The sequence below is a fragment of the Saccostrea cucullata genome, unplaced genomic scaffold (assembly GCF_032062105.1).
Source record: "Saccostrea cucullata isolate Sc308-1 unplaced genomic scaffold, CSIRO_AGI_Scuc_v1 ctg10115, whole genome shotgun sequence".
NCBI lineage: Eukaryota > Metazoa > Mollusca > Bivalvia > Ostreida > Ostreidae > Saccostrea > Saccostrea cuccullata.
In genome coordinates this window covers 1-22,496 of record NW_026924135.1, presented here as the reverse complement: position 1 = coordinate 22,496, position 22,496 = coordinate 1, and the positions used below count along the sequence as shown (strand labels likewise).

At 34.5% G+C, this 22,496-nt stretch overlaps 3 protein-coding genes across 3 annotated transcripts; all 3 read left to right on the top strand.

Moving 5' to 3' along the window:
- The first annotated feature begins 3,737 nt into the window (after positions 1-3,737).
- On the top strand, positions 3,738-5,501 carry LOC134265846 (uncharacterized). The gene has a single exon (XM_062748071.1). It carries the CDS (start codon positions 3,738-3,740, stop codon positions 5,499-5,501), a length of 1,764 nt encoding a protein of 587 aa, XP_062604055.1.
- Positions 5,502-8,453: 2,952 nt separating this feature from the next.
- On the top strand, positions 8,454-10,214 carry LOC134265845 (uncharacterized). Its single transcript, XM_062748070.1, has one exon. It carries the CDS (start codon positions 8,454-8,456, stop codon positions 10,212-10,214), a length of 1,761 nt encoding a protein of 586 aa, XP_062604054.1.
- A 2,501-nt stretch (positions 10,215-12,715) lies between these two features.
- Positions 12,716-15,810, top strand: LOC134265844 (uncharacterized). Its single transcript, XM_062748069.1, has 6 exons — positions 12,716-12,916; positions 13,201-13,314; positions 13,502-14,238; positions 14,688-14,901; positions 15,194-15,364; positions 15,538-15,810. The coding sequence occupies exons 1-6, from the start codon at positions 12,725-12,727 to the stop codon at positions 15,808-15,810; spliced, it is 1,701 nt and encodes a 566-aa protein (XP_062604053.1). The 5' UTR covers positions 12,716-12,724.
- The last annotated feature ends 6,686 nt before the right edge of the window (positions 15,811-22,496 follow it).

Genomic DNA, 22,496 nt, shown 5'->3' with positions numbered 1-22,496 from the left:
TGATCAAAATTTTGTTCAACTCTTTAATATAATTTGGATTTTTATTCTCATTGAAAAGTTTCCATAAAAAAACAATTTCCTTTCTTGTTTTACATTTATTGACAAGATCCGATGTGAAGAGAAGTATATGTTATATTAAGATATTAAGAACCTTGAAACCACAATATAAGGAGAACCATAGCCTAGTTCTTTGTTATTTGTTTTAGGTAGCCTTCCTTCATTACTATTATTGCTAAACCCTATATGCTGGTATTTAATACAGATATGCATAATTTGCAACTAATTGATAATTCTAACAATCAACTATTTTGAAATATTTATAGCACAAGTAGTCTAGATGATGTACTAGTAATTATATATATATTCTAAAACTCACATGTGTATTCTATATATATAATGAAAAGAAAAATCTACTACATTTATATGCTAGACTGAGTAAGCTTATTGTTTTAAAAATCGTATTGTGTTCAACATTAAAGTATTGACATTATAATAGAGCTTGTCTGACCTTTAACCTCTTGTCTTTGCATGAACGTATTGTGTTTGCAAAATGTACCAGTAGTATGTAAGTATATTAATATATAATTATAAATGTTTAAATATTCATTCCTGTAAAAGAAATCTAACCTTTACAAGGACCATTTCAAATAATACAACATTTTTTTTTGTTTTTTAAAACAGCTTATTAAATTTATCAGATATTAAGGATTGTAAAGGAAATTGTGTATATACTCTTATGCTCTGTTGCTTTGATTTTTAATACTTGTTAATTTTCTATACAAAATTTTATTTCTACAGCAATGAAGTTTCTGCTAGTCATCATCACAGAAATTGTCCACTTGATTTTGTTTGCCAAAAGTCATGGATTCCATCCCCGTGATCATAAACTTGGTGAACCAGTTTAGGGTCTTTCTGATGATGGGAACCAGTTGACTGTACAGAAAGACAAAACATAAAATCGATGTGACTGTGCAAATATTGGCTGCAGACTTTGGCTTGTTTTGACTTGCATTGGAGATTTTCAAATCAATTGTATCTGATGAACTCTCATCAGAAATTCACAGACAGTTGTATGAGTTGATAAATGTGGAATGTTATTCTCATAAAATGTTTTTTCTTTCTATTTTATCATATACAGATTGAATTTTAATATATTTAAATTATATTGTTGAATATGTGAAAAAAACCATTTACGTCTTTCATTATTGGTTTGAAGAGTTAAACTATATTTTCATTGTATATTTTTTATTTATTTTAATAACACAGCCCTATTTAACTGTAGGCTATTTTTTATTTATTTGTCTGTTACATAAAACAGCACACCAACTCGATAAATATGTGGAGAAAATCTCGTATGAGGAATGAAAATCCATAATGTATGAACTGACAAATTGTAATGTATGAATTGACGTTTGGTCTTGTTTGTGATTTTTCGGAGAAAAGTTCACCAGTAGCTATTAAAATTTAATGCTTAGAGTGATGTGCTAATCCCTTCAAGATTCTTGTGCAGAAAAAACAAGTACGCAGCATGATTTTGTAGAAAAAAGAAATATAAAAATTGTTGCCCACTGTCAAGAGTAGATCATTGCTGTTGTACATGGAATTTCTCCATTAGGAATCTTGTATCAGTTTCCTCCCCTGCTTTGTACTCCATGACAAATGTTCACATATAAATGCTGTTTTTCACAAAACTCTTGTTTGTCATTCATGAGGAAATATGAACAAGTGAGCCACATCAAGTTACCTGTGCAAAGTGCATTAGGTCCGGAGAATGAAAATGGGAGGTAACTCAGTGCTGATATACCGTAGAGATGGTTATTTAACCCAGTGTTATTTTTGAAGGAAAGGAATCCATTGATCATTATTCCTTTATGGTATTCCAAGAAATAGCAGCTGTGTTTAATGTATGAGTTACATCTGCTACAAGAAATGAGAAAATGTCTGGCTGGACTGGGAATCGAACCTGGGACCCCAGAATTACTGGTCAGGTGCTAGACTGAGCTCGATATCCACGGCCCAAATCATTACAAATGTACAGGTGGTCGAAAGATTAAAGTATGCAATTCATTTTGACGTTACAAATGTTGAACACTGTTGAGGTGCCACGTTGTAAGCGAATATCAAAATTCACGCTTACACTGAACAGAAGCTGGTCACATGCTACACACAGATCTAGAAGTGGATATAGGATTGGGGAGCAGGCTCAGCCTTTTAAGCCCTCTACTTACATCAAAGTGAATACATAAATGATGATAGCAAATGCATGAATGTACAAAAAAAAGAAATAAGTAAACAAATTATACAGACTTTGCGCACGGTGTTGGTGTTAATTTCGGTAACGTCAAAATGACGCTATTTTACGTGATGACGTTACTATTTTCACTTACATTTTTGATAAAGGAAAAAATATAAACCCAGTATAATGTCGCAAAATATACAATCGAGTTCAATAAAATACAATCCCCTCTACAGTCGATCCAGAAACCGGGGGGGGGGGGGGGGGGGGGGGGGGGGGGGGGGGGGGGGGGGGCAGACCCAAAGACCTCATCACGCTCGGCACTCGTTAGCAGATTCACAACGCATATAAAATAAGGGAGAGGAGAATACTAAAATATTTTTTGAAGAAACACAAAACCTAGAATCTGAACCACATTGAAAAATACTGCAAGTGAGGGAGGGGGAAGGGTCGATTCTCAGGTTCGTTTTCTCTCTTTTTTTTAAACTGAATTTTTTTAAAATAGTCAGATAGATCTACTGTAACAAAAAATACTCAGTATGAAAGGGTCTATGTGAGGGTGGGGGTTAAAGATGGTATGGGGATAGGGACTCTGAACGAAAAGAAATTAATTCAGTGTTTAATCAGCAAAGTATCTACAATCATACAATGTACTGAAACAAATGACATGTCTGATATGACATGGATTGGTTTGAATGTATCTCAATTAAATAAAAAAGCAGGTAAATTTAAAATGCGATGCCAAGTTCTGTAATTTCTACTGAGCTTTTTATTAAAAGAGGCAAACTGTGCACATACAATATGCATGTAAAATGGCAGAGAATTTAATTGCACGTGTTTTAAATGAACTCTATTGTATATTTTGCGACATTATACTGCGTTTATATTTTTCTTTTATCAAAAATGTTATTGAAAAAAGTAACATCAAATCAATTTTATAACATCACGTAAAATAGCGTCATTTTGACATTACCGAAATTGACACCAACCCCGTGTGCAACGTCTAAAAATATCCAATATGTCCTCTACAAAAATTTGAATAATTCAGTTAAAATTTGTATGTGACAAGAATTGTGATATACAAATCATAATTAAAACTGTCATAAACAACTTTTGATTGAAAAATTCTAATTTTTGTACAAGACAAGTCTCATCATTGTAAAAACTTTTATGCCTTCTGGGCCCGAAATTAGAAAATAAAATTATCCTATCTTATCTTATAGCAAACCCCCTTCATCGTACACATGTATTTATAAATCCCATCCTCACCACTTTAGTACCACACAGGTCAAGTTACATCCTATATGAGTTTGAAAGGTATTGTTGTTTCACAAAACAGCAAGTCATCAGATTGAATCCGACCAGACTTAAAGTATGTCATTTCTTGTTCGTATTAAGTGTTTAATTTATAACAAAAATAAAGTCATTAATGACACGGAAATACATGCATATTGAGCTATGATGCAGGAGATTATATTTCCGTTTTAAGAGAAAGTACAAAATGGCAGCCAAAGAAATTGTTTTTGCGCAAGATTTTATCAGTTGTTCTTGCTGTGAACAAAATGTTCAGTTTTTCTGCAAAACATGTGACAAGGATCTTTGCAAAGAATGTGTCCTCGAACACAATGAAGAAAAACAAAAGGATTGTTCACATAAAGTGGTCAAATACAGTCAGAAATACGTGTGTGATAGTAAAGAAATAGGTGGTCAGGATGTCGAGAGATTGATAGAGGAGAAAATAACATTGATAGAAGAGAAAACCAGCTCTGGACGAAATGATGAGGAGATTTCCGAGGTGTGTAGTATTCACCCCAACCTGACCTACGGAGTGTGCTGTAAGGAATGCAAGGTGCCCGTCTGCATCCGGTGTATAAAAGAGAAACACAACGGTCACGTGTTTATTGAAATAAAAGAGTTTTATGAGACGATGAAAGAAGAGATAGATAGCTGCGTATTCGAAATGAGTTCTTCTCAGATACCACAAACTCAGGAAACTCTTGACCATGCGATACAGGGTCGAATGGACTTCATAGACGATATCGAAAAGGTAAAGACTCAGCTAGTATCAGACGCCGAACAAGCGAAGAAGCTGCTTGATGAAAACCTGGCAAGAAGTTTGAAAGTAATAACCGATATCAAAATTACGTTGACTGCAGATTATATGCAAAGAGAAAACTACATTAAAGGCAAAATTTCGGATCTTCAAAGTGCAGTTCAGTATCATGATAAACTGAAAACATCAAGTAAATTTGCAGAAATGGTCAATTTTTATACAAGTCTGCAAAATGATCCCATCAAGAGTTGTAACCCCTTAGTCTCCAAAATTAATTACAATTCTAATTCTTTAACACCAGAAGAAGTCGGCAATCTCTTCGGGCGTGTTACAGTAAAGCCTGCAAGCGTCAACGAACTCAGACGCTTAAAGGAACTTGCACTCAAGAAAGGACACATTCAATTCGAATTCACTCCTGTCGTGGAGAGAGTCAAGAGTTTTGAGGTATCAGGTATCTCTCACACTAGTCACATTTCTTATTTAAGGGATGGAATGGCTTTTTTCAGTGACAACAACTCTAGTTTAGTTCTGGCAAATTTGAGAGGCGAGATGGTGAAGGAGAAATTTGTTATGGTGAGTAGTGGTTATGGCTGCCATGCTGTTACTATAGAAAAAGATCTGTTAATCATAGATCTCCCCAAACACCAAATTTATAAAGTCACACAGGAAAAGAAAACGATTCCTCTCATCAACACGGGGAAGTGGACCCCGACGACTCTCCACTGTTCCTCACGAAATGGAGATATTCTGATCGGAATGTACTTAAAACACGATGCAAAGGTCGCACGATACGATGCAAAGGGGAGAGAAATGTGCGATATCCAAAAAGATGCCAACGGTGTTAATCTTTATCGCAATCCCTGTTATATAACCGAAAACATAAACAGAGATGTTTGCGTGTCCGATTGGAACGGAGAGTGTTTAATCGTTACAGACAGAGGTGGAAAGCATAAATTTTCATACTCGGGGAGTGGATCTAGGTTTTATCCGCGAGGGATTGCCACAGATGACGCAGGACGGATTTATATCCTTGATGGATGGAGCGATGCAGTTCACGTTCTTGGAGCAGACGGAAAACAGCTGGCATTAATTTCAACGGAAGACCACGGGGTGGAGGGACCATTATCAATTTGTTTTGGCACCAAAGGGAACCTGTGGATTGGGAATCGATTCAACAATACCATAGCCGTTATTAAAGTTACACTTGAATAAATGATACTAGTACGTATTGGTTTTCATTTTTTTCCTTGTATGGGATAGGACCAACAATTAAACTACTACAGAGTTAGTTTTTTGTACCCCCCTTCCCGCGCTTGAAACGTGGGAAGGTATATATTGACCGGGATGTGGGTTCGTCCGACTGTTACGCTTTGGGGTACCCATCTCTTTTTTGCAACTCCTTTTATACCACTGAATCAAATTTTATGACACTTTCACAGAATCTTGCTTACATAGTGCTATAGTGCACCTCCTATATTGCTTTTTGATCCGACTCATATTTTTGGTTTCCCATTCTCAGATGGTACCCATCTATTATCCACGACTCCTCTTATACCACTGAATAAACTTTAATGATACTTTCTCAGATTCTTACTTCTCGATCCCATTGTGCACCTCCTATTTTCCTTTTTGATATGACATTTATTATTTGCCATTATAATCATATGGGATGCGGGGGTATCAACCGTAACCCCTCTTATACCAATGAAGCTTTCAAAGATTCTTAGAAATAAACATAAATGTCATTCAGTTGCAGACGAGGAGTTGCGGATAAGAGATGAGTATCCCAAAGCGTAACAGACGGATTGCAGAGTCCATGTTTTTCCCTGGAAGATCCGGATGTCAGATAAAAGGTGAAATAGGAGATGACAATGGCATTAAGTAGTAAAGAATTTAATTGAGAGAGTATCATAAAACTTTATTCAGTGGTATGGGAGGAATTGCGGATATATGGAAGAGATGGGTACCCTTCAATATTGTAGAAATAATGGCAGTGTCCATGTTATGCTATGGGAAACCCAAAATATATGTTGGATCAAATGTGTCGGATAAGAGATGGGTACCCGAAAGCGTAACAGACGAATGGAAGTACAGACAGACGATCCATATATACCCTCCCACTTTCCAAGCGGAGGTTATGATAATTATTTGTTTTTAATGTTTAACATTCCAAGGAGTATTAAGAGCAGGAGGGTATGGAAGGGATCCATGAAACGCCAAAATAACATAACCTCAATAATTTGAGGATATCTTTAATTATGTGAATATATCCTAAAATCCAATTATTAAATGTATGATATAGTTGAATTTCACTGCGCTCTTAAACTCAACTCTGCAGTTTACCAAATTTTCGCGAGATAGACATTTAATCTAGATAAACGACACAGACAAAATTTTCACGAACTGTGGTTACTGCTCTAAAAATCGCACGGAATACTTATCTACACAAGAACTATATTTTCGTGAGCACTTTATCGCGAACATAAAGTTCTCGTGAATAAAAAGTGATAAACAGTAATTGATGGGAACAAGAAGTGATTTGACGCGCGCGTTAATTTAATTAATGAGACGTATAATAATTGATTCCATTGAAGTTATTGTTAAAATTAATGAAATCTATTTTTTTTAAATTGAATTGATGGAGATAACGAATCAATTGAAGAAAGCAATTTTTCAGTAATAGAGAGTTAGTCATGCATTGCACTTTACTTGTTTTTCTTTTTATATTGCGCGCATCAATTCAGCAATTTAAATATTAAAATCAACAAATGAATTAATTCACACAGCAAAATACATATAAAGGGGGAATAAATTAATCACATATTTGAATAGATCTTCATTGAAATTGTTGCGTGCATATAAATAAATCTGCAAATAAATATAGTTTCTTCAATAGATATCATGCTTAGCCAATAATTAAAGATATCTTCGATTAATTGAGTTCCTGTAAATTTGGTGCTACATGAAATTTTGCTGTAAAAGGACTTGTTTAACTAATTGTTCTACTAGGCTTTCTCCATTGTATATATTTAAAAAGAAAACACTTTCTATACCAAAGTGCGGAGCGTTGCATATCCTTTTAATTTAGCAATGTAATCTTTAATGGAAGTTATTTTTCCAGATCAGTACTCAGTCAAAATAAGTCATGAATTTCTATATTGTTTCTAAAACATGCTTGACAGCATTCACTTATGAACTTTCAAATAAGGGAACAGGTCAACGTCTTTTCCATTTTTGTGGTAAGATAAAAGATGTTACACTGTATTAAGTATTTTAAAGAATATTAGGTTTCAATTAAGAAATTTTGAAATTCATAAATATCATTGCCGTCACTTCACACAAAATAAGTCAATATTGCTTAATCAATTTTTCACAATTTCTAAGGTCGTCCTCTTTCAAATCTTTAAATATCTGTCATTTCTAGTTGCAAAAGGGTTTGTAAGCACGACGCACGCAGACGAGAAAAGAACATTTACTAACAAGTTACAGCGCCTGCGCTGTGACCTGGAATCTCTCATGCTGAAAGTAGACGCCCCCTACCCCGACATCACGGAGACAGAAAAACGGAGATACTGTGGTATAGTTATAGAACTGCTAGAGTTTGCCGTGAAGAGAGCAGAAAATGTAAGACTTGTTAGAGACAGAAATTTTAATTTTTAATTTTGCTGATTGGTAATGACTATAAAAAATAGAACTTAAATGTGAGATTTTTCTCAACAAGCCAATGCTACGTTATATTCTCTTTTATTTCGTCGTGTTCTTTCTGAATTCTTAACTTCCAGTAGACGTGTCATTTTCACATTTACCTACATGGAATAATCTTCAAAAAGAAAATAAGATTCTAAAGAAGCAAGTTCTCACTTTGAACTCTGAGCAAATGAGATTGTCGGTAAAATGTTTAATACATGTATAAATTACTCAAAAGTATCAATTTAAAAGACATACATGTACTTAAATTAGTCTAAATTTATCTTCCGGAAATTTATCAGTACAAGCAAAGATGGTTTGGCGCTAAAATTGATAATACCACTTGTAAAAAGTTTTAAGCACTTGATTAATTTAAAATCTATGAACAGGTGCTTTTAGAATCGGCCAACAGAAATATTAGAGAGCTACAGGAAACCGACTCGCAGACGACAGAAGACACAACGCGAAAAGTACAAAATGGCAGCCAAAGAAATTGTTTTTGCGCAAGATTTTATCAGATGTTCTTGCTGTGAACAAAATGTTCAGTTTTTCTGCAAAACATGTGACAAGGATCTTTGCAAAGAATGTGTCCTCGAACACAATGAAGAAAAACAAGAGGATTGTTCACATAAAGTGGTCAAATACAGTCAGAAATACGTGTGTGATAGTAAAGAAATAGGTGGTCAGGATGTCGAGGGATTGATAGAGGAGAAAATAACATTGATAGAAGAGAAAACCAGCTCTGGACGAAATGATGAGGTTTCTGAGGTGTGTAGTATTCACCCCAACCTGACCTATGGAGTGTGCTGTAAGGAATGCAAGGTGCCCGTCTGCATCCGGTGTATAAAAGAGAAACACAACGGTCACGTGTTTATTGAAATAAAAGAGTTTTATGAGACGATGAAAGAAGAGATAGATAGCTGCGTATTCGAAATGAATTCTTCTCGGATACCACAAACTCAGGAAACTCTTGACCTTGCGATACAGGGTCGAATGGACTTCATAGATGAAATCGAAAAGGTAAAGACTCAGCTAGTATCAGACGCCGAACAAGCGAAGAAGCTGCTTGATGAAAACCTGGCAAGAAGTTTGAAAGTAATAACCGATATCAAAATTACGTTGACTGCAGATTATATGCAAAGAGAAAACTACATTAAAGGCAAAGTTTCGGATCTGCAAAGTGCAGTTCAGTATCATGATAAACTGAAAACATCAAGTAAATTTGCAGAAATGGTCAATTTTTATACAAGTCTGCAAAATGATCCTATCAAGAATTGTAACCCCTTAGTCTCCAAAATTAATTACAATTCTAATTCTTTAACACCAGAAAAAGTCGGCAATCTCTTCGGGCGTGTTACAGTAAAGCCTGCAAGCGTCAACGAACTCAGACGCTTAAAGGAACTTGCACTCAAGAAAGGACACATTCAATTCGAATTCACTCCTGTCGTGGAGAGAGTCAAGAGTTTTGAGGTATCAGGTATCTCTCACACTAGTCACATTTCTTATTTAAGGGATGGAATGGCTTTTTTCAGTGACAACAACTCTAGTTTAGTTCTGGCAAATTTGAGAGGCGAGATGGTGAAGGAGAAATTTGTTATGGTGAGTAGTGGTTATGGCTGCCATGCGGTTACTACAGAAAAAGATCTGTTAATCATAGATCTCCCCAAACACCAGATTTACAAAGTCACACAGGAAAAGAAAACGATTCTTCTCATCAACACAGGGAAATGGACCCCGACCACTCTTCACTGTTCCGCACGAAATAGAGATATTCTGATCGGAATGTACTTCAAACACGATGCAAAGGTCGCACGATACGATGCAAAGGGGAGAGAACTGTGCGATATCCAAAAAGATGCCAGCGGTGTTAATCTGTATCGAAATCCCTGTTATATAACCGAAAACATAAACAGAGATGTTTGCGTGTCCGATTGGAACGGTGAGTGTTTAATCGTTACTGACAGAAGTGGAAAGCACAAATTTTCATACTCGGGGAGTGGATCTAGGTTTTATCCGCGAGGGATTGCCACAGATGACGCAGGAAGGATTTATATCCTTGATGGATGGAGCGATGCAATTCACGTTCTTGAAGCAGACGGAAAACAGCTGGCATTAATTTCAACGGAAGACCACGGGGTGGAGGGACCATTATCAATTTGTTTTGACACAAAAGGGAACCTATGGATTGGTAACCGAGTCAACAATACTATAGCTGTAATTAAAGTTACACTTGAATAAATGATACTAGTACGTATTTGTTTTTCAAGTCTTTTTTATTGTATGGAATAGGACCAACAATTCAACCACTACAGAAATAGCTGTTTATACCCCACGCTTGAAAAGTGGGAGGGTATATAGTGATCGGGATGTCTGTCCGTCCGTCTGTCTGTACTTACATCCGTCCGTTACTCTTTGGGGTACCCATCTCTTATCTGACACATTTGATCCAACACATATTTTGGGTTTCCTATAGCACAACATGGACACTGGTACTCTTTCTATTATATTAAAGGGTACCCATCTCTTTTCCGCAATTCCTCCCATAGCACTGAATAAAATTTAATGATACTCTCAAATTCTTTACCACTTATTGCTATTGTGCACATCCTTTTGATCTGACACTTATTCCGGATCTTAAGAGCAAAACATGGACTCTGCCATCCGTCTGTTACGCTTTGGGGTACCCATCTCTTATCCACAGCTCCTCTTCTACAACTGAACGACATTTATGTCTATGTTTACGAATCTGTGAGAGTCTCATTAAATGTTATTCAGTGGTATAAGAGGGGTTACGGATGAAGCCCCCCGTCTCCCATATGATTATAATGGAAATGTGCATGTTTTGCTCTTGGAGACCCGAAATATGTGTCGGATCAAAAAGGAAAATAGAAAGTGCACAATTGCATAATGTAGTAAAGATTCTGAGAATGTATCATTAAATTTTATTCAGTGGTATAAGAGGAGTTGTGAATAAGAGATGGGTACCCCTCATAGAAATAATGGCAGAGTCCATGTTTTGCAATGGGAAACCAAAAATATGTGTCGGATCAAAAAGTAAAATATGAGGCCACAATGGTACTATGTAAAAAAGATTCTATGAAAGTCTCATTAACTTTAATTCAGTAATATAAAAGGAGTTGCCAATAAGAATGGGTACCCCAAAGTATAACAGACGGAGGTACAGACAGACAGACATCCTGATCCATACATACACCAGTCTGCATACCCTCCTGTTTTTTCAAAGAAAGGGTATAATAATGATTTTTAAAATAATGTTTAATATTCCAAGGATTATTAAGAGCAGGAGGGTGTGGCAGGGTATTCATGAAGCGCCAAAATAACATTATCTCGATTACATGTAATTCAGGATACCTTTGATCATGTGAAGTATATTAAATGCATGATATAATTGATTTTCAAACATCAACCAGTTATTGTTCTCAATGCAATCAGATGCGCACCAATCGAATCTGTGAGAGCAATATTTTCATGATTCACAGCGCTCTTAAACTCAATTTTGCAGTTTTCCAATTTTCGAGAGACTGACATTTACTCTATATAAACTACGCAGACAAAATTTTCATGAATTGTGGTTACTGCTCTATAAAATCTTACGGTGTACATAAAGTTCTCGTAAATAAAATAGTGATAAAAATTTATTGATGGGAACAAGAATTGATTTGACGCTCGCATTAATTCAATTAATGAGACTTATGATAAATTACATATATATATATATATATATATATATATATATATATATATATATATATATATATATATATATATATATATACTGGTAAACTATATATATATATATATATATATATATATATATATATATATATATATATATATATATATATATATATATATATATATATATATATATATATATATATATATATATATATATAAAGTTGTTGTTAAAATTAATGTAATCCTCTAAAAATTGAATTGATCGATTGAAGAAAGCAGTTTACCAGTAATAGCGAGTTAGTCATGCATTGTACCTTACTTAAAAAAGAATAAACAACATTCAATTATTGCCCACATCAATTCGGCAATTTTAATATTAAAATCAACAAATACATTAATACACAGAGCAAAATACATGTATTTACAGGAATTAAATTAATTACATATAGGAATAAATCTTCGATGAGATTGTTGCATATAAATAAATATGCAAATACATGTAGATATTTCTTCAATAGATATCATGCATCCAATAATCAAAGATATCTTCGTTTATTTGAGTTTATGTAAATTTGATGCTTCATAACATTTTGGTGCAAAATAAGGACGTCGGATGGTTCAAATAATTATTCTACTAAGCTATCTTCATTATATATATTTAAAAAGAAAACACCTTCTTTAACAAAGCACGGAGCGTTGCATGTCCTTTTAATTTAGCAAGGTAATCTTTAATGAAAGTTATTTTTCCAGATCATTACACAATCAAAATAAGTCATAAATTTCTATTGTTTGCAAAAACATGCTTGAGAGCATTCACTCTTGAACTTTCAAATGCAGTGAGCAGAGCAACGTCTTTTCCTTTTTTGAGGTAAGATAAATTATGTTAAAGAAGAAATATTAAAAATTCATGAATACCATTGCCGTCACTTCACACAAAATTAGTCAATATTGCTAATCAAATTTTCACATTTTTTAATGTGAGGGTCCCCCTCTTTCAAAACCGATTTGTATTTAAATCTTCAAATCTCTGTTATTTTTCTAGTTGCAAAATGTTTGTAAGCACGACGCACGCAGACGAGAAAAGAACATTTACTAACAAGTTACAGCGCCTGCGCTGTGACCTGGAATCTCTTATGCTGAAAGTAGACGCCCCCTACCCCGACATCACGGAGACAGAAAAACGGAGATACTGTGGTATAGTTATAGAACTGCTAGAGTTTGCCGTGAAGAGAGCAGAAAATGTAAGACTTGCTAGAGACAGAAATTTTAATTTTTAATTAAGTTGGTTAGTAAATAATGATTGATTGAATATTGTTTAACGCCGAGTCGACAATTTTTCAGCCATGTTTCGGTGGACTATTAGTTTAAATGATCGGTTTTTGAAAGTTTTTGGTGTCTCTGATTAGTAATGACTGTAAAAATAAATGTAACTTAAATGTGAGATTTTTATCCGTCAATATCACCAAGCCAATACTATGATATTCTGTTTACCTAGTATTCTGTAGTGTTCTTTCTTAATTTTTAGCTTCCAGTAGACGTGTCATTTTCACATTTACCTACATGGAATAATCTTCAAAAAGAAAACAAAATTTTAAAGAAGCAAGTTCACACTTTGAACGCTGAGCAAATGAGATTGTCGGTAAAAAGCTTAATACATGTATTAATTACTCAAAAAATTTCTTTTAAAAGACATACAGGTACTTAAATTAGTCTGAATTTATCTTCCGGAAATTTATCATTACAGGCAAAGATGGTTTGCCGCTAAAATTGATTATACCACTTGTAAAAATTTTAAAGCACTTGATTAATTTAAAATCTATGAACAGGTGCTTTTAGAATCGGCCAACAGAAACATTAGAGAGCTACAGGAAACCGACTCGCAGACGACAGAAGACACAACGCAGACGTCAGAGGATACACATGAAGATTTAAGAAGTGGATTACTCCTGTCCAGAGAATTAGATAACGCTTACAAATCCCTTTTTCCAATCGAAGAAGTATCATCAAGAATGGAAAAAGATTCAACCCCTAGAGAGATACGAAGAAAACAGTCCTTAGAAATAGCTGAGAATAAAGTTCTCATACTGCCATTGAAAAGAGGTACAAAAGAGAAGCCGCTTTTATCAGAAAACAGGGTATCTCCTAGAAACCAGACCCGAGACAAAACGAAAGATTTAAAAGCTCTGTTAAAAATTCAGGAAACAAATATCACCTCAAAAATGGAGAGGCCAATGGATTCTCAAGAGGGACAGAAAATGTTGAGAGCAAGCTTCAGCGATTTTAGCTCATTGAAAACCACAAGTAACCCTCACAAGAAAAAACATAAAGAGTACGAAAAGGATCTCCAAAATACAATTGCTAATCTTCAGAAGCAGAACTCGCACCTGGTCAAACAGAATGAGTATTTACAAGCAGAGGTGAATAGGCTGATGAAAGAAATGATGGCGGAGACTCCAAGAAAGGAGGCAGAAGAGAAGGAACTGCTGGAGTTGAGGAGCCAGGTTCAGGGGTTGTGGAAACTAGTTCAAACACTGGAAACAGAGCGAAAATACTTACTCAACAGGTAATTCAAACTAGTCCAAACACTGGAAACAGAGCGCCAATACTTACTTAACACGTAATTCAAAGTCATCAATAAGGAATGTACGATCTATTCCATAAAAAAATCTTGTAAGAAGATGGAGGGAGATGAGCTGGACAAGGGGCTGGAATGATTACCATTCTAATTCGGGAATGAATTTACATGTACCTAACAAAACTTCAGTATAACTAGTAATTTTGCAACAAATTTTACATATTTTCTAAATAACAGAGAATATTTATCCTCGTAGTTATGTTTCCTTTTCTCTATAAATTAGGTAAGTTGCAACTTCCTATTAGGTAAAGGTTGTTCATTTTTAAAAAATTCTAACAGAATGAGTATTTACCACAGATGCTTACCAAGTTTAGCCTAATTGGTACAAGTAAGCAAAACATTTATGGTAAGAATAGCGACATTGGATACTTTTGTAGGTTAGGAAGGCTCGTCAACAGTCATGTTGGAGAGGATGACAATGGAGACACGCAGACCTTCATGGCCGACCTCAGTGACCTGATCAGACCTACAGCACTAACCCTCCAACTGTCCGAACTGTACAACAATGAATGGATCCTCGCCTACGAATCCATGATCTCCAAAGTATTCAATGAGAGGAAGGTGGTCGCAGATCTGCTCAGCTGCATGACGGTGAGATTTTTGTGTGACTTTTCTGTTGCTTTAATATTAAGACAAGTTTAACTGCCAACTTGGATTGTGAAATAGCAGCTCTGTCAGGGGCAGTAGCAATCTTTGATTTGACTACTATCATGCTGTAAATTTTGTATTTACTGCCACCCAGTAAATTTAAAATTTACTACATGACACTTCTTTGGTGTTTTAAGCGTGCAAACTCTGAATAAAAGTAGTTCCTTCATATTCAGTGAAGACTTTTCCCATTTAAATTGTTGATGACTTTGAACATGTTGAAGCTTTGTTTTAGAATATTTACTTGAAGTGTAAAGATATGGCAGAGAAACAAAGACGTCAACTCCACCGTGACAGTAAACTGGTGGACGGGTTACTGAATCCAGACAACCTACTGGAAGTTCCAATCCAGATCATAGAACTACAGCGTGAGCGGGTTCTGGAGGATCTACCAGAAATTAAAAAGGTATTGAAAAGTATTCTACAAAAACAATTCAAAGTCAAAAATAGTGCTGGCATATTATGGATAAATAACTAAGACTTTTTATCTGAGATCAGCAGTTAATCTATTGAACTTTTATTCAAATATTTTTGCCAAAGAAAAGGATGTTAAATTAGTCATTTGTTTTAATTTTGCAGACATGCCGGAATATTTTGACCAATCTTAAGTCGTACCCAAAACAAGTCATCCGATTCTTTGATAGGTGTACAGAGCTCTGTTGGTTCATGAACGTCCATCATCCACCTTTAGTTTTGGAGTGGCAGATCCCACAAGGCAGTCTAGTTGATACGAGTCGTTATACATTCTATACTCGGAGCGGACATTACGTCGACTATGTCGTTTGGCCTGCGTTACTTCTTTCAGAAGAGGGCGCTATTTTATCTAGAGGAGTGGTCCAAGGAAGAGACTAGCAACCAATATAGCTTGAAATTTAGACCATGTAATAATAGATTCTGAGGCAGAGTAAAAGAACGAATGTATTTAATAAATACATGTACTATTACACATCTTGCAGATTTTCACATGTCATTAATATACGACTGTATTTGAGGTTATGAACAAGTATTATTTAGAGAACGAGACGGGTTCTGTATCGTAGATACAAATTTGGGGGTGGACGAGTGCGTTAGCACGAGTCTCCACCCCCAAATTTGTATCTACGATACAGAACCTGTCGAGTTCTCTAAATGATTTGTGACACGATCAATCAAAAATAGCTCCGCCCACTTTATAACTTTGTAGCATCCAAACTTCCGCCAGAGTTCTGTAGATGAGGCCCCGACGGGGAGTACGCATCCGCAGTACATATATTTCCACAGAAAATTCTTCGATGGACTTTGATATCACGGATTTTTATTTTCTAATTGAATTGCGACATTAAAACGAAGTGAAAGAGACGTGTGGCTGTCGTAAGCGAGAAGGATTAAAACGCGAAAAATGGACTTGAGTGTTTAGAACGAGGAGAGTGGATGTTTTCCGTTATTGCGAATTTTCATTTCGTTTGGATCGAAATTACGTGTAGATTTTGTTATTCGACATTTGCGAATTTTCGTTTTCCTTTGTATCTAAATTACGTGTAGATTCTGTGTGGAATAAGTTTTTTAAAAAGTGATTGAGAAATTTTGACATTTTACATTTTCAGGATTACTACCGGGTATTTCTCTAAAATTTATAATAGGAAAACATCAGCATTTACTATTCGTACGTGCTTTTGCTAAATTGAATCAGATTTATTTTTATACCGTGCTGTATTGTAGATACATGGCTAATACAGAACGGAAAGTAGCTCCGCCCACCAAAGTCCCGTTCTGTATTGCTAATACAGAACAGTAAACTTCAAAGAAAAACACCGCTATCGTGTCACAAATTCCAAAATGGAACCGAGTCGTACAAATTCGAAAATGAAGCCAGTATATTAACTACAAAATTAAAAAAAAACAATTCTGAAATTTTGTATAAATATGAATAGTACACTAGTGATGACTTAAACAGAGAGAATAAGATGTTCGATTTCATATGCAAATGGACTTTTCTGATCATCCGTTGTCCGGTGTGGCATAATTTACAATCCTGCTGGTGTATCTTCTGAGTTACTAATGAGCGAATAACTTTGCTCAAGAAAATCACATTTAAGAATTCAAAGTAACGCTTCTTCTTGCTGTGTCTTTCTTGCTGGAGTATTGCAATTGTCTCTGGTGTTTGGCTTTGTTTTCCACTGGTTTAGAATATCCTGATGACGTCATACTAGTGAAGCTATTACCGAACAAAGCATCAGCCCGATCATCCACCACCTCGATGTAGGAGTGCAGTTTAGGTGTTATATTTAAATAATTACTTTCTTCTACTCTTTTGCTTTTGTTCCTTTCATTTTTGGAACGATTACCTCGCTTTTGAGCACTTCGTTTGGACGAGAACATCGCAGTCCGTGACATGGAATTGTCAAGATGTAAAGATTTTTCTCTTAGTTCGAATCTGTTCCCGACATCGGGTCGGCGTGCCATGGAAATATTCATATATTCGCATTCAACATCCATATTCTCGTTTTCAGATTCCACAATTACATTGCCATAAATTGGAGGTTCACTGCGGCCGTCTGTATTGCTTAGTCTCGGTACGGCATACCCTGATGACGTTGTGCTTCTCAAGTAATCAACAGCTTCCGTAGCCAGTGACATAGGGTAGTCATATATGGTTTGTGATTCAGTTTCCAACAAAGAAAATTCGGATGATCTGTAACTGATGGAGTATTCAGCCCTCATTTTTGGTGGTGGTCTAAAAGTAATGAAAAATAAAAATAAAACCATGGTTATAGCGATTCAAAAACCACGAAAGTTAAAAACGTTAAACAACTCAAGATGGTCAAATAAATTGTGGGCGATCTAGTTATTGTTAAAAACTGCTAGAAAAAAAGCAATACAAACACACGTGTTATATCCATGGAATGGTGAGTATATTTTGTGTGTAATGAAACATTAAGGTGCTGTATATATATCTACCTTCTCCTTTGATGACAACAGAGCGCCACTATGACAACAAGAAGTGTTGTCGACAAAACACCAATGATGCCATCTTTTATATAAGCTACAATGAAACAATCATATTTATTTGTGTGTAAGTATGTTTAGAGAACATAAATATATTGCATTAAGGAGTTGAATGGAACAAAGAATTCGAACAAGAAAGATGGTTCCAACAACGATAGAGAATCTATCGTATAGACGCGCCTTACCAAAATCATTATTCAACCAAAGAGATGTGGTATCATTTACAGAAATATAAAGACGGTGCACAGGTAGGATGGATATGGCACCGGCAAGAAGGGCTGAAATTATACGTACAACTGTATGATAAGGAGTTAGATTTACCAACAGCTGCAACATAATTAGAGAAAAAGAAATGTTTCCAGCACAAGCAGTATTAAATGTTACCTATAAGAAAGCTGGAAATAGACATGACTAAGTAAGAGATATAGAGATATATACCTACAATAGAGATACAAATTTGAAACCCAAAAATGGAGTCAACAAGTTGGTATTGAAATCATGGATTAAGTGATGATGTTAGAAAGAAACTTTTAGTACCAGAAATTAAAAAAAAATGGATATACATGTGTATACTCCAGCATAAAAATTGCATTAATAGAATATGGAGATAAGTTTTTACAAATAACAGATTATAAAAATGGTCAGCAAGAGTAAAGATCTAGACAATCTTGTTAATTAAAGAAACAAAATATTAAATGTTTGCCGAGAATAATTTAAAAATCCTCACATATTGTTGATGTATGACAATTTTGCAGCTTCTCCACGTGTTCTGGTGGTTCAGTCGTAACATCAGTTGTTAGAGCCGCCGTGGTTAATGGAGAATATGTTGTAACTGGAGACGGGGGACAGAATAGAACCTTGACAATTGGATCTGTACCTTCTTTTCTGTAGTCTCTGACTGATAATGATAAAACAAGACTTAATAATGAGATTCTCAAATTCGATTTTTTAAACATAAAATTCCTGTCTTTGAGACATTGAATTGTGGAAATTCAGATACAGTTAAATCGATTTTAAATACGCAGCATGTTTCTTTAATTACCTTCCCAGTGAATCTGAAATCCTTTTGCATTGTTTTCCCCGTCGGTTTTGAATATGACCTTCAATTTGTTTCCAAGAACAATGTAGTTTGTCTTAGGAATGGTTCCACATCGGTTAAAAAAGTCAAAGTTTGTCTCCACCTCAAAAATCTAAAATGACAAATTAATCAGTCTTTAAAAATATAATGACAAAGATGGACTTTTTTTTTTAATCGAATAAACTTTTGTCGATTAATTTTACTAATTCACGATATATTTTCTTCCAATTCATTGAATGAGTATGTATTTTATATTTCTTATACCGGTATCCAGTGAATAGAAGATTTAAAAGAAAAGTCTGTGGCAACTTAGATGAACTAATCACTACGCCGCAAGGTTAAATTTCAATTACAATTTAGATTTAATTTGGGGAAAAAAATCATACAAGTGAATGGTGTGGATGGGTTGAGATGGAACGCTTCAATTAATGAAAGACTATCCCAACAAACCATCACCATAGCTCAGTTGGTAGAACACTCGCTACGTAGCTTCAATTGACTGAGGTAAGTCGATAAGTGTTCTTCCGCCAAGCGATCTGCACTTTGAAGTATTCGAATGAGATCCTTAAAACAGAGGACCCATGTCACGGTAGGCACGATAAACAACTCACTGCTCAATAGCCCTAAGTCACAGTGCTGAATAAAGGTATTATAAAGCCTTTCATCGATATAAGATGACGTCTCTATAATGCAAAAAATTCCAGCAAGGGGCATAAAATAGCATACATACAATCAATCAATTCATCCAAACAAAAAGGCTTACTGATGTTAATCTCAATAAAACTTGTAATAATTGAAACATATTCCAAAAGTTTGATAATTAACTAGGTATATATAAGTCACACTGTCAGAAGATCTTTGCAAGGAAATCTAGGATCATGGTAGACATCAAACTGAAGAATGGTGACCATCAGGGATATAGCATCTATAGGTCCATACGTTTCCCACATGATGTTGAGGTTGTGTGAGTAGTTTTTAGGAAAACCCGGGGATTCTATTGTACCATAAATACCGTGCTGTACAATGGGAAGCGAGCTACCCTCTACTCGTAGAAATTAAAAGTTACTACAATGGGTAGTAGTATCATCTTTCAAAGTTAAAAAAAAATAGTTTAAAAAATGAATTAAATATTAAATATGTAATTTTTTTTCTTACAACACGAAGTTTTATCTGCAAAATATATTCCACTTACCTTTTAGAATCAAAACAAAAAAGAGATATACTAGTAATCCCAATTTTACTTTTTTCTCGTTCATGTTGATACATTAGTAGTTTATTGTAGGGTGATGTTTTCAAGAATACATGTATGAGCGAGAGTGAACCGCTTGTATTACCAAATATAGACAAAAATGCATGTGTTGATACTTTCAGGAAATCTGAGGAAGCAAATGCCCTTTCGGAAATTTAGTTTATGATCTTTTTCCTACAATTGTACTTTAGTCAAACTGCCTTTATTTCAGAATTTTTAATTAATTCTTCATTGCACTAGGAGACGTAAAACAAACAATCAATCAATCATTAAGCACTAGGTTAAAACATGACATGTCAGGTGTACAGTTTTTAACGAAATATTATCATATGGACAAAATGGGGAAATATTGATATATGAAGGGTATCTGTAAAAATAATGAGAATTTCCCTATTCTGTAAGCATCCCTGTTACTTTGAAGGTCATTGTTATACTTCTGCTGTTCCGAAAATAACCTTCCATGTCTAATTATGTCTATTCATATTTTGTTGCGTTTTATCAGTATGATACATGTATATATTAAATTTAGGACAAATAGAATATTTATTAAATTTACAATTCTGCATGTTTTTACTTTTTTTCTTTAACTGTTTTTTAACATAACATTTTCTTGGCTCTCTTATAGGACATTCAAATGTATGAACGCCGTTTTAAAAACACCATTCCTCAAAAGATGATTGAATACGTAAACTTAGTTCATATGGCCAATCAAGTAATACAAATGTTTTCTATTTTTTTTAACAATCCAGGATCTCATTTTACAACCCCAGTTACAAATACATCAAGGAAAATACAGGTTGACCCTGATATCTTCCAAAGTCCGAAATTAATATCTATCATTTTATTTTTGGAAAATTTTAAAATGTGTTTAAAATTCTGAATCACGATTGTTTTAATCTATAATAGTTCAAGATTTCTTAACTGTAGTAAATATTCTACCAGCAGCCTTTCGTAACACCTCACTAAAAAGTAAAAACATTTCTGAAGTGGTGTTAATCAGCTTTGAATACTCAAAATTCCACGGAAATTTTAGAATATTTGGAATCACAAAATTTTACCAAAATCAGCAACTTTAAAAAGCACGAGTTTTCAACACTGTTTATACAACCTTTAATTCCCAGTCATCACCTGCATATGGTTTTACGCCTTTCAGGTGATTCGATATGTATTCACATGCGTTAAGTACTAACAATTTCTAAAACGAGACAAGCTATTGACAAACGAATACATGCAGATGAAACAAGAATATCAGCAGTCTTGTTTACAATCATTATTTCATTAGTTCTATGGTTGATACATGACTTTGTCAACAAAATTTAATAAAAACTACTAGTATTAGGCCTATAATGTCAAATACTGACTGACGTTTTTCATTATTACTGTTAAAAAACATTCTCTGCAGGTTCCAAATAATCTTGGAAACTACTTGTCTCCGATTTTGATGAAAATTGTAATAGAGGAGTGTCTTGGAACAAAACTAGCATACTCATGTATCGTGTCGGAAGTTTCGCACGTGTACTCTGTCATCGATACGGATCTATTTGACCAATGAAAACATGAAAATGAAAGTAAAATATCATTTTTATCTTAGTAACCTCAACTATAAAACATACGAGTAGTATCATAAGAAAACATAAAACATCAACCTATAAGGTATATTGAACATAAAATTGTCCATTAAAGAAATATTCCCTATCTAAGGAACAGGAGGGTCTGCAAAAACGACATGGTTAACTTTCTAAAAATGTGAAAAATGGAAAATTTGGTGTTTTTTTGAGACAATTAAGGTTACATAAAAATTGTTCACGGAAAATTTTTAATTTTTGTGCGTTTTTATTCCTCAGGATTTGTAAAGTCATCTTATAAAAAAAATCAGACATGTTTCAGAAAAATAAAAAGAAAAATAAAAAAAAATATTTTTCACATTTTGGATGGAAGATTTGCAGAATAATGTTATTGACATAAAGTGTCTGACAAAAACAAGAGACCATCATCTTTTATAGCACAAAATACAGCCTTTGACAGCTGTTTTAACAATGAAAACGAAACTCGTAAATTTTCCAACCATGTCATTGGTCATTTACAAAATATACATATGTCTGAACTTTTCATTAATTTATCATTAAATATATCGTTTAAACATAATTTGTCAGTTTAATTTTTAATTATTTTCAACTTAACTAAAATTATTAAAGGCTAATTGGAAAACTTCAATAGCAATATTAA

Bases quoted from the DNA above. Each gene is read 5' to 3' on its own strand.
- LOC134265846 (XM_062748071.1), top strand. From the start codon at position 3,738: ATGGCAGCCAAAGAAATTGTTTTTGCGCAAGATTTTATCAGTTGTTCT.
- LOC134265845 (XM_062748070.1), top strand. From the start codon at position 8,454: ATGGCAGCCAAAGAAATTGTTTTTGCGCAAGATTTTATCAGATGTTCT.
- LOC134265844 (XM_062748069.1), top strand. From the start codon at position 12,725: ATGTTTGTAAGCACGACGCACGCAGACGAGAAAAGAACATTTACTAAC. The intron at 14,902-15,193 runs GTGAGATTTTTG...GCTTTGTTTTAG, and splicing joins ATCTGCTCAGCTGCATGACG to AATATTTACTTGAAGTGTAA. The intron at 15,365-15,537 runs GTATTGAAAAGT...TTAATTTTGCAG, and splicing joins ATCTACCAGAAATTAAAAAG to ACATGCCGGAATATTTTGAC.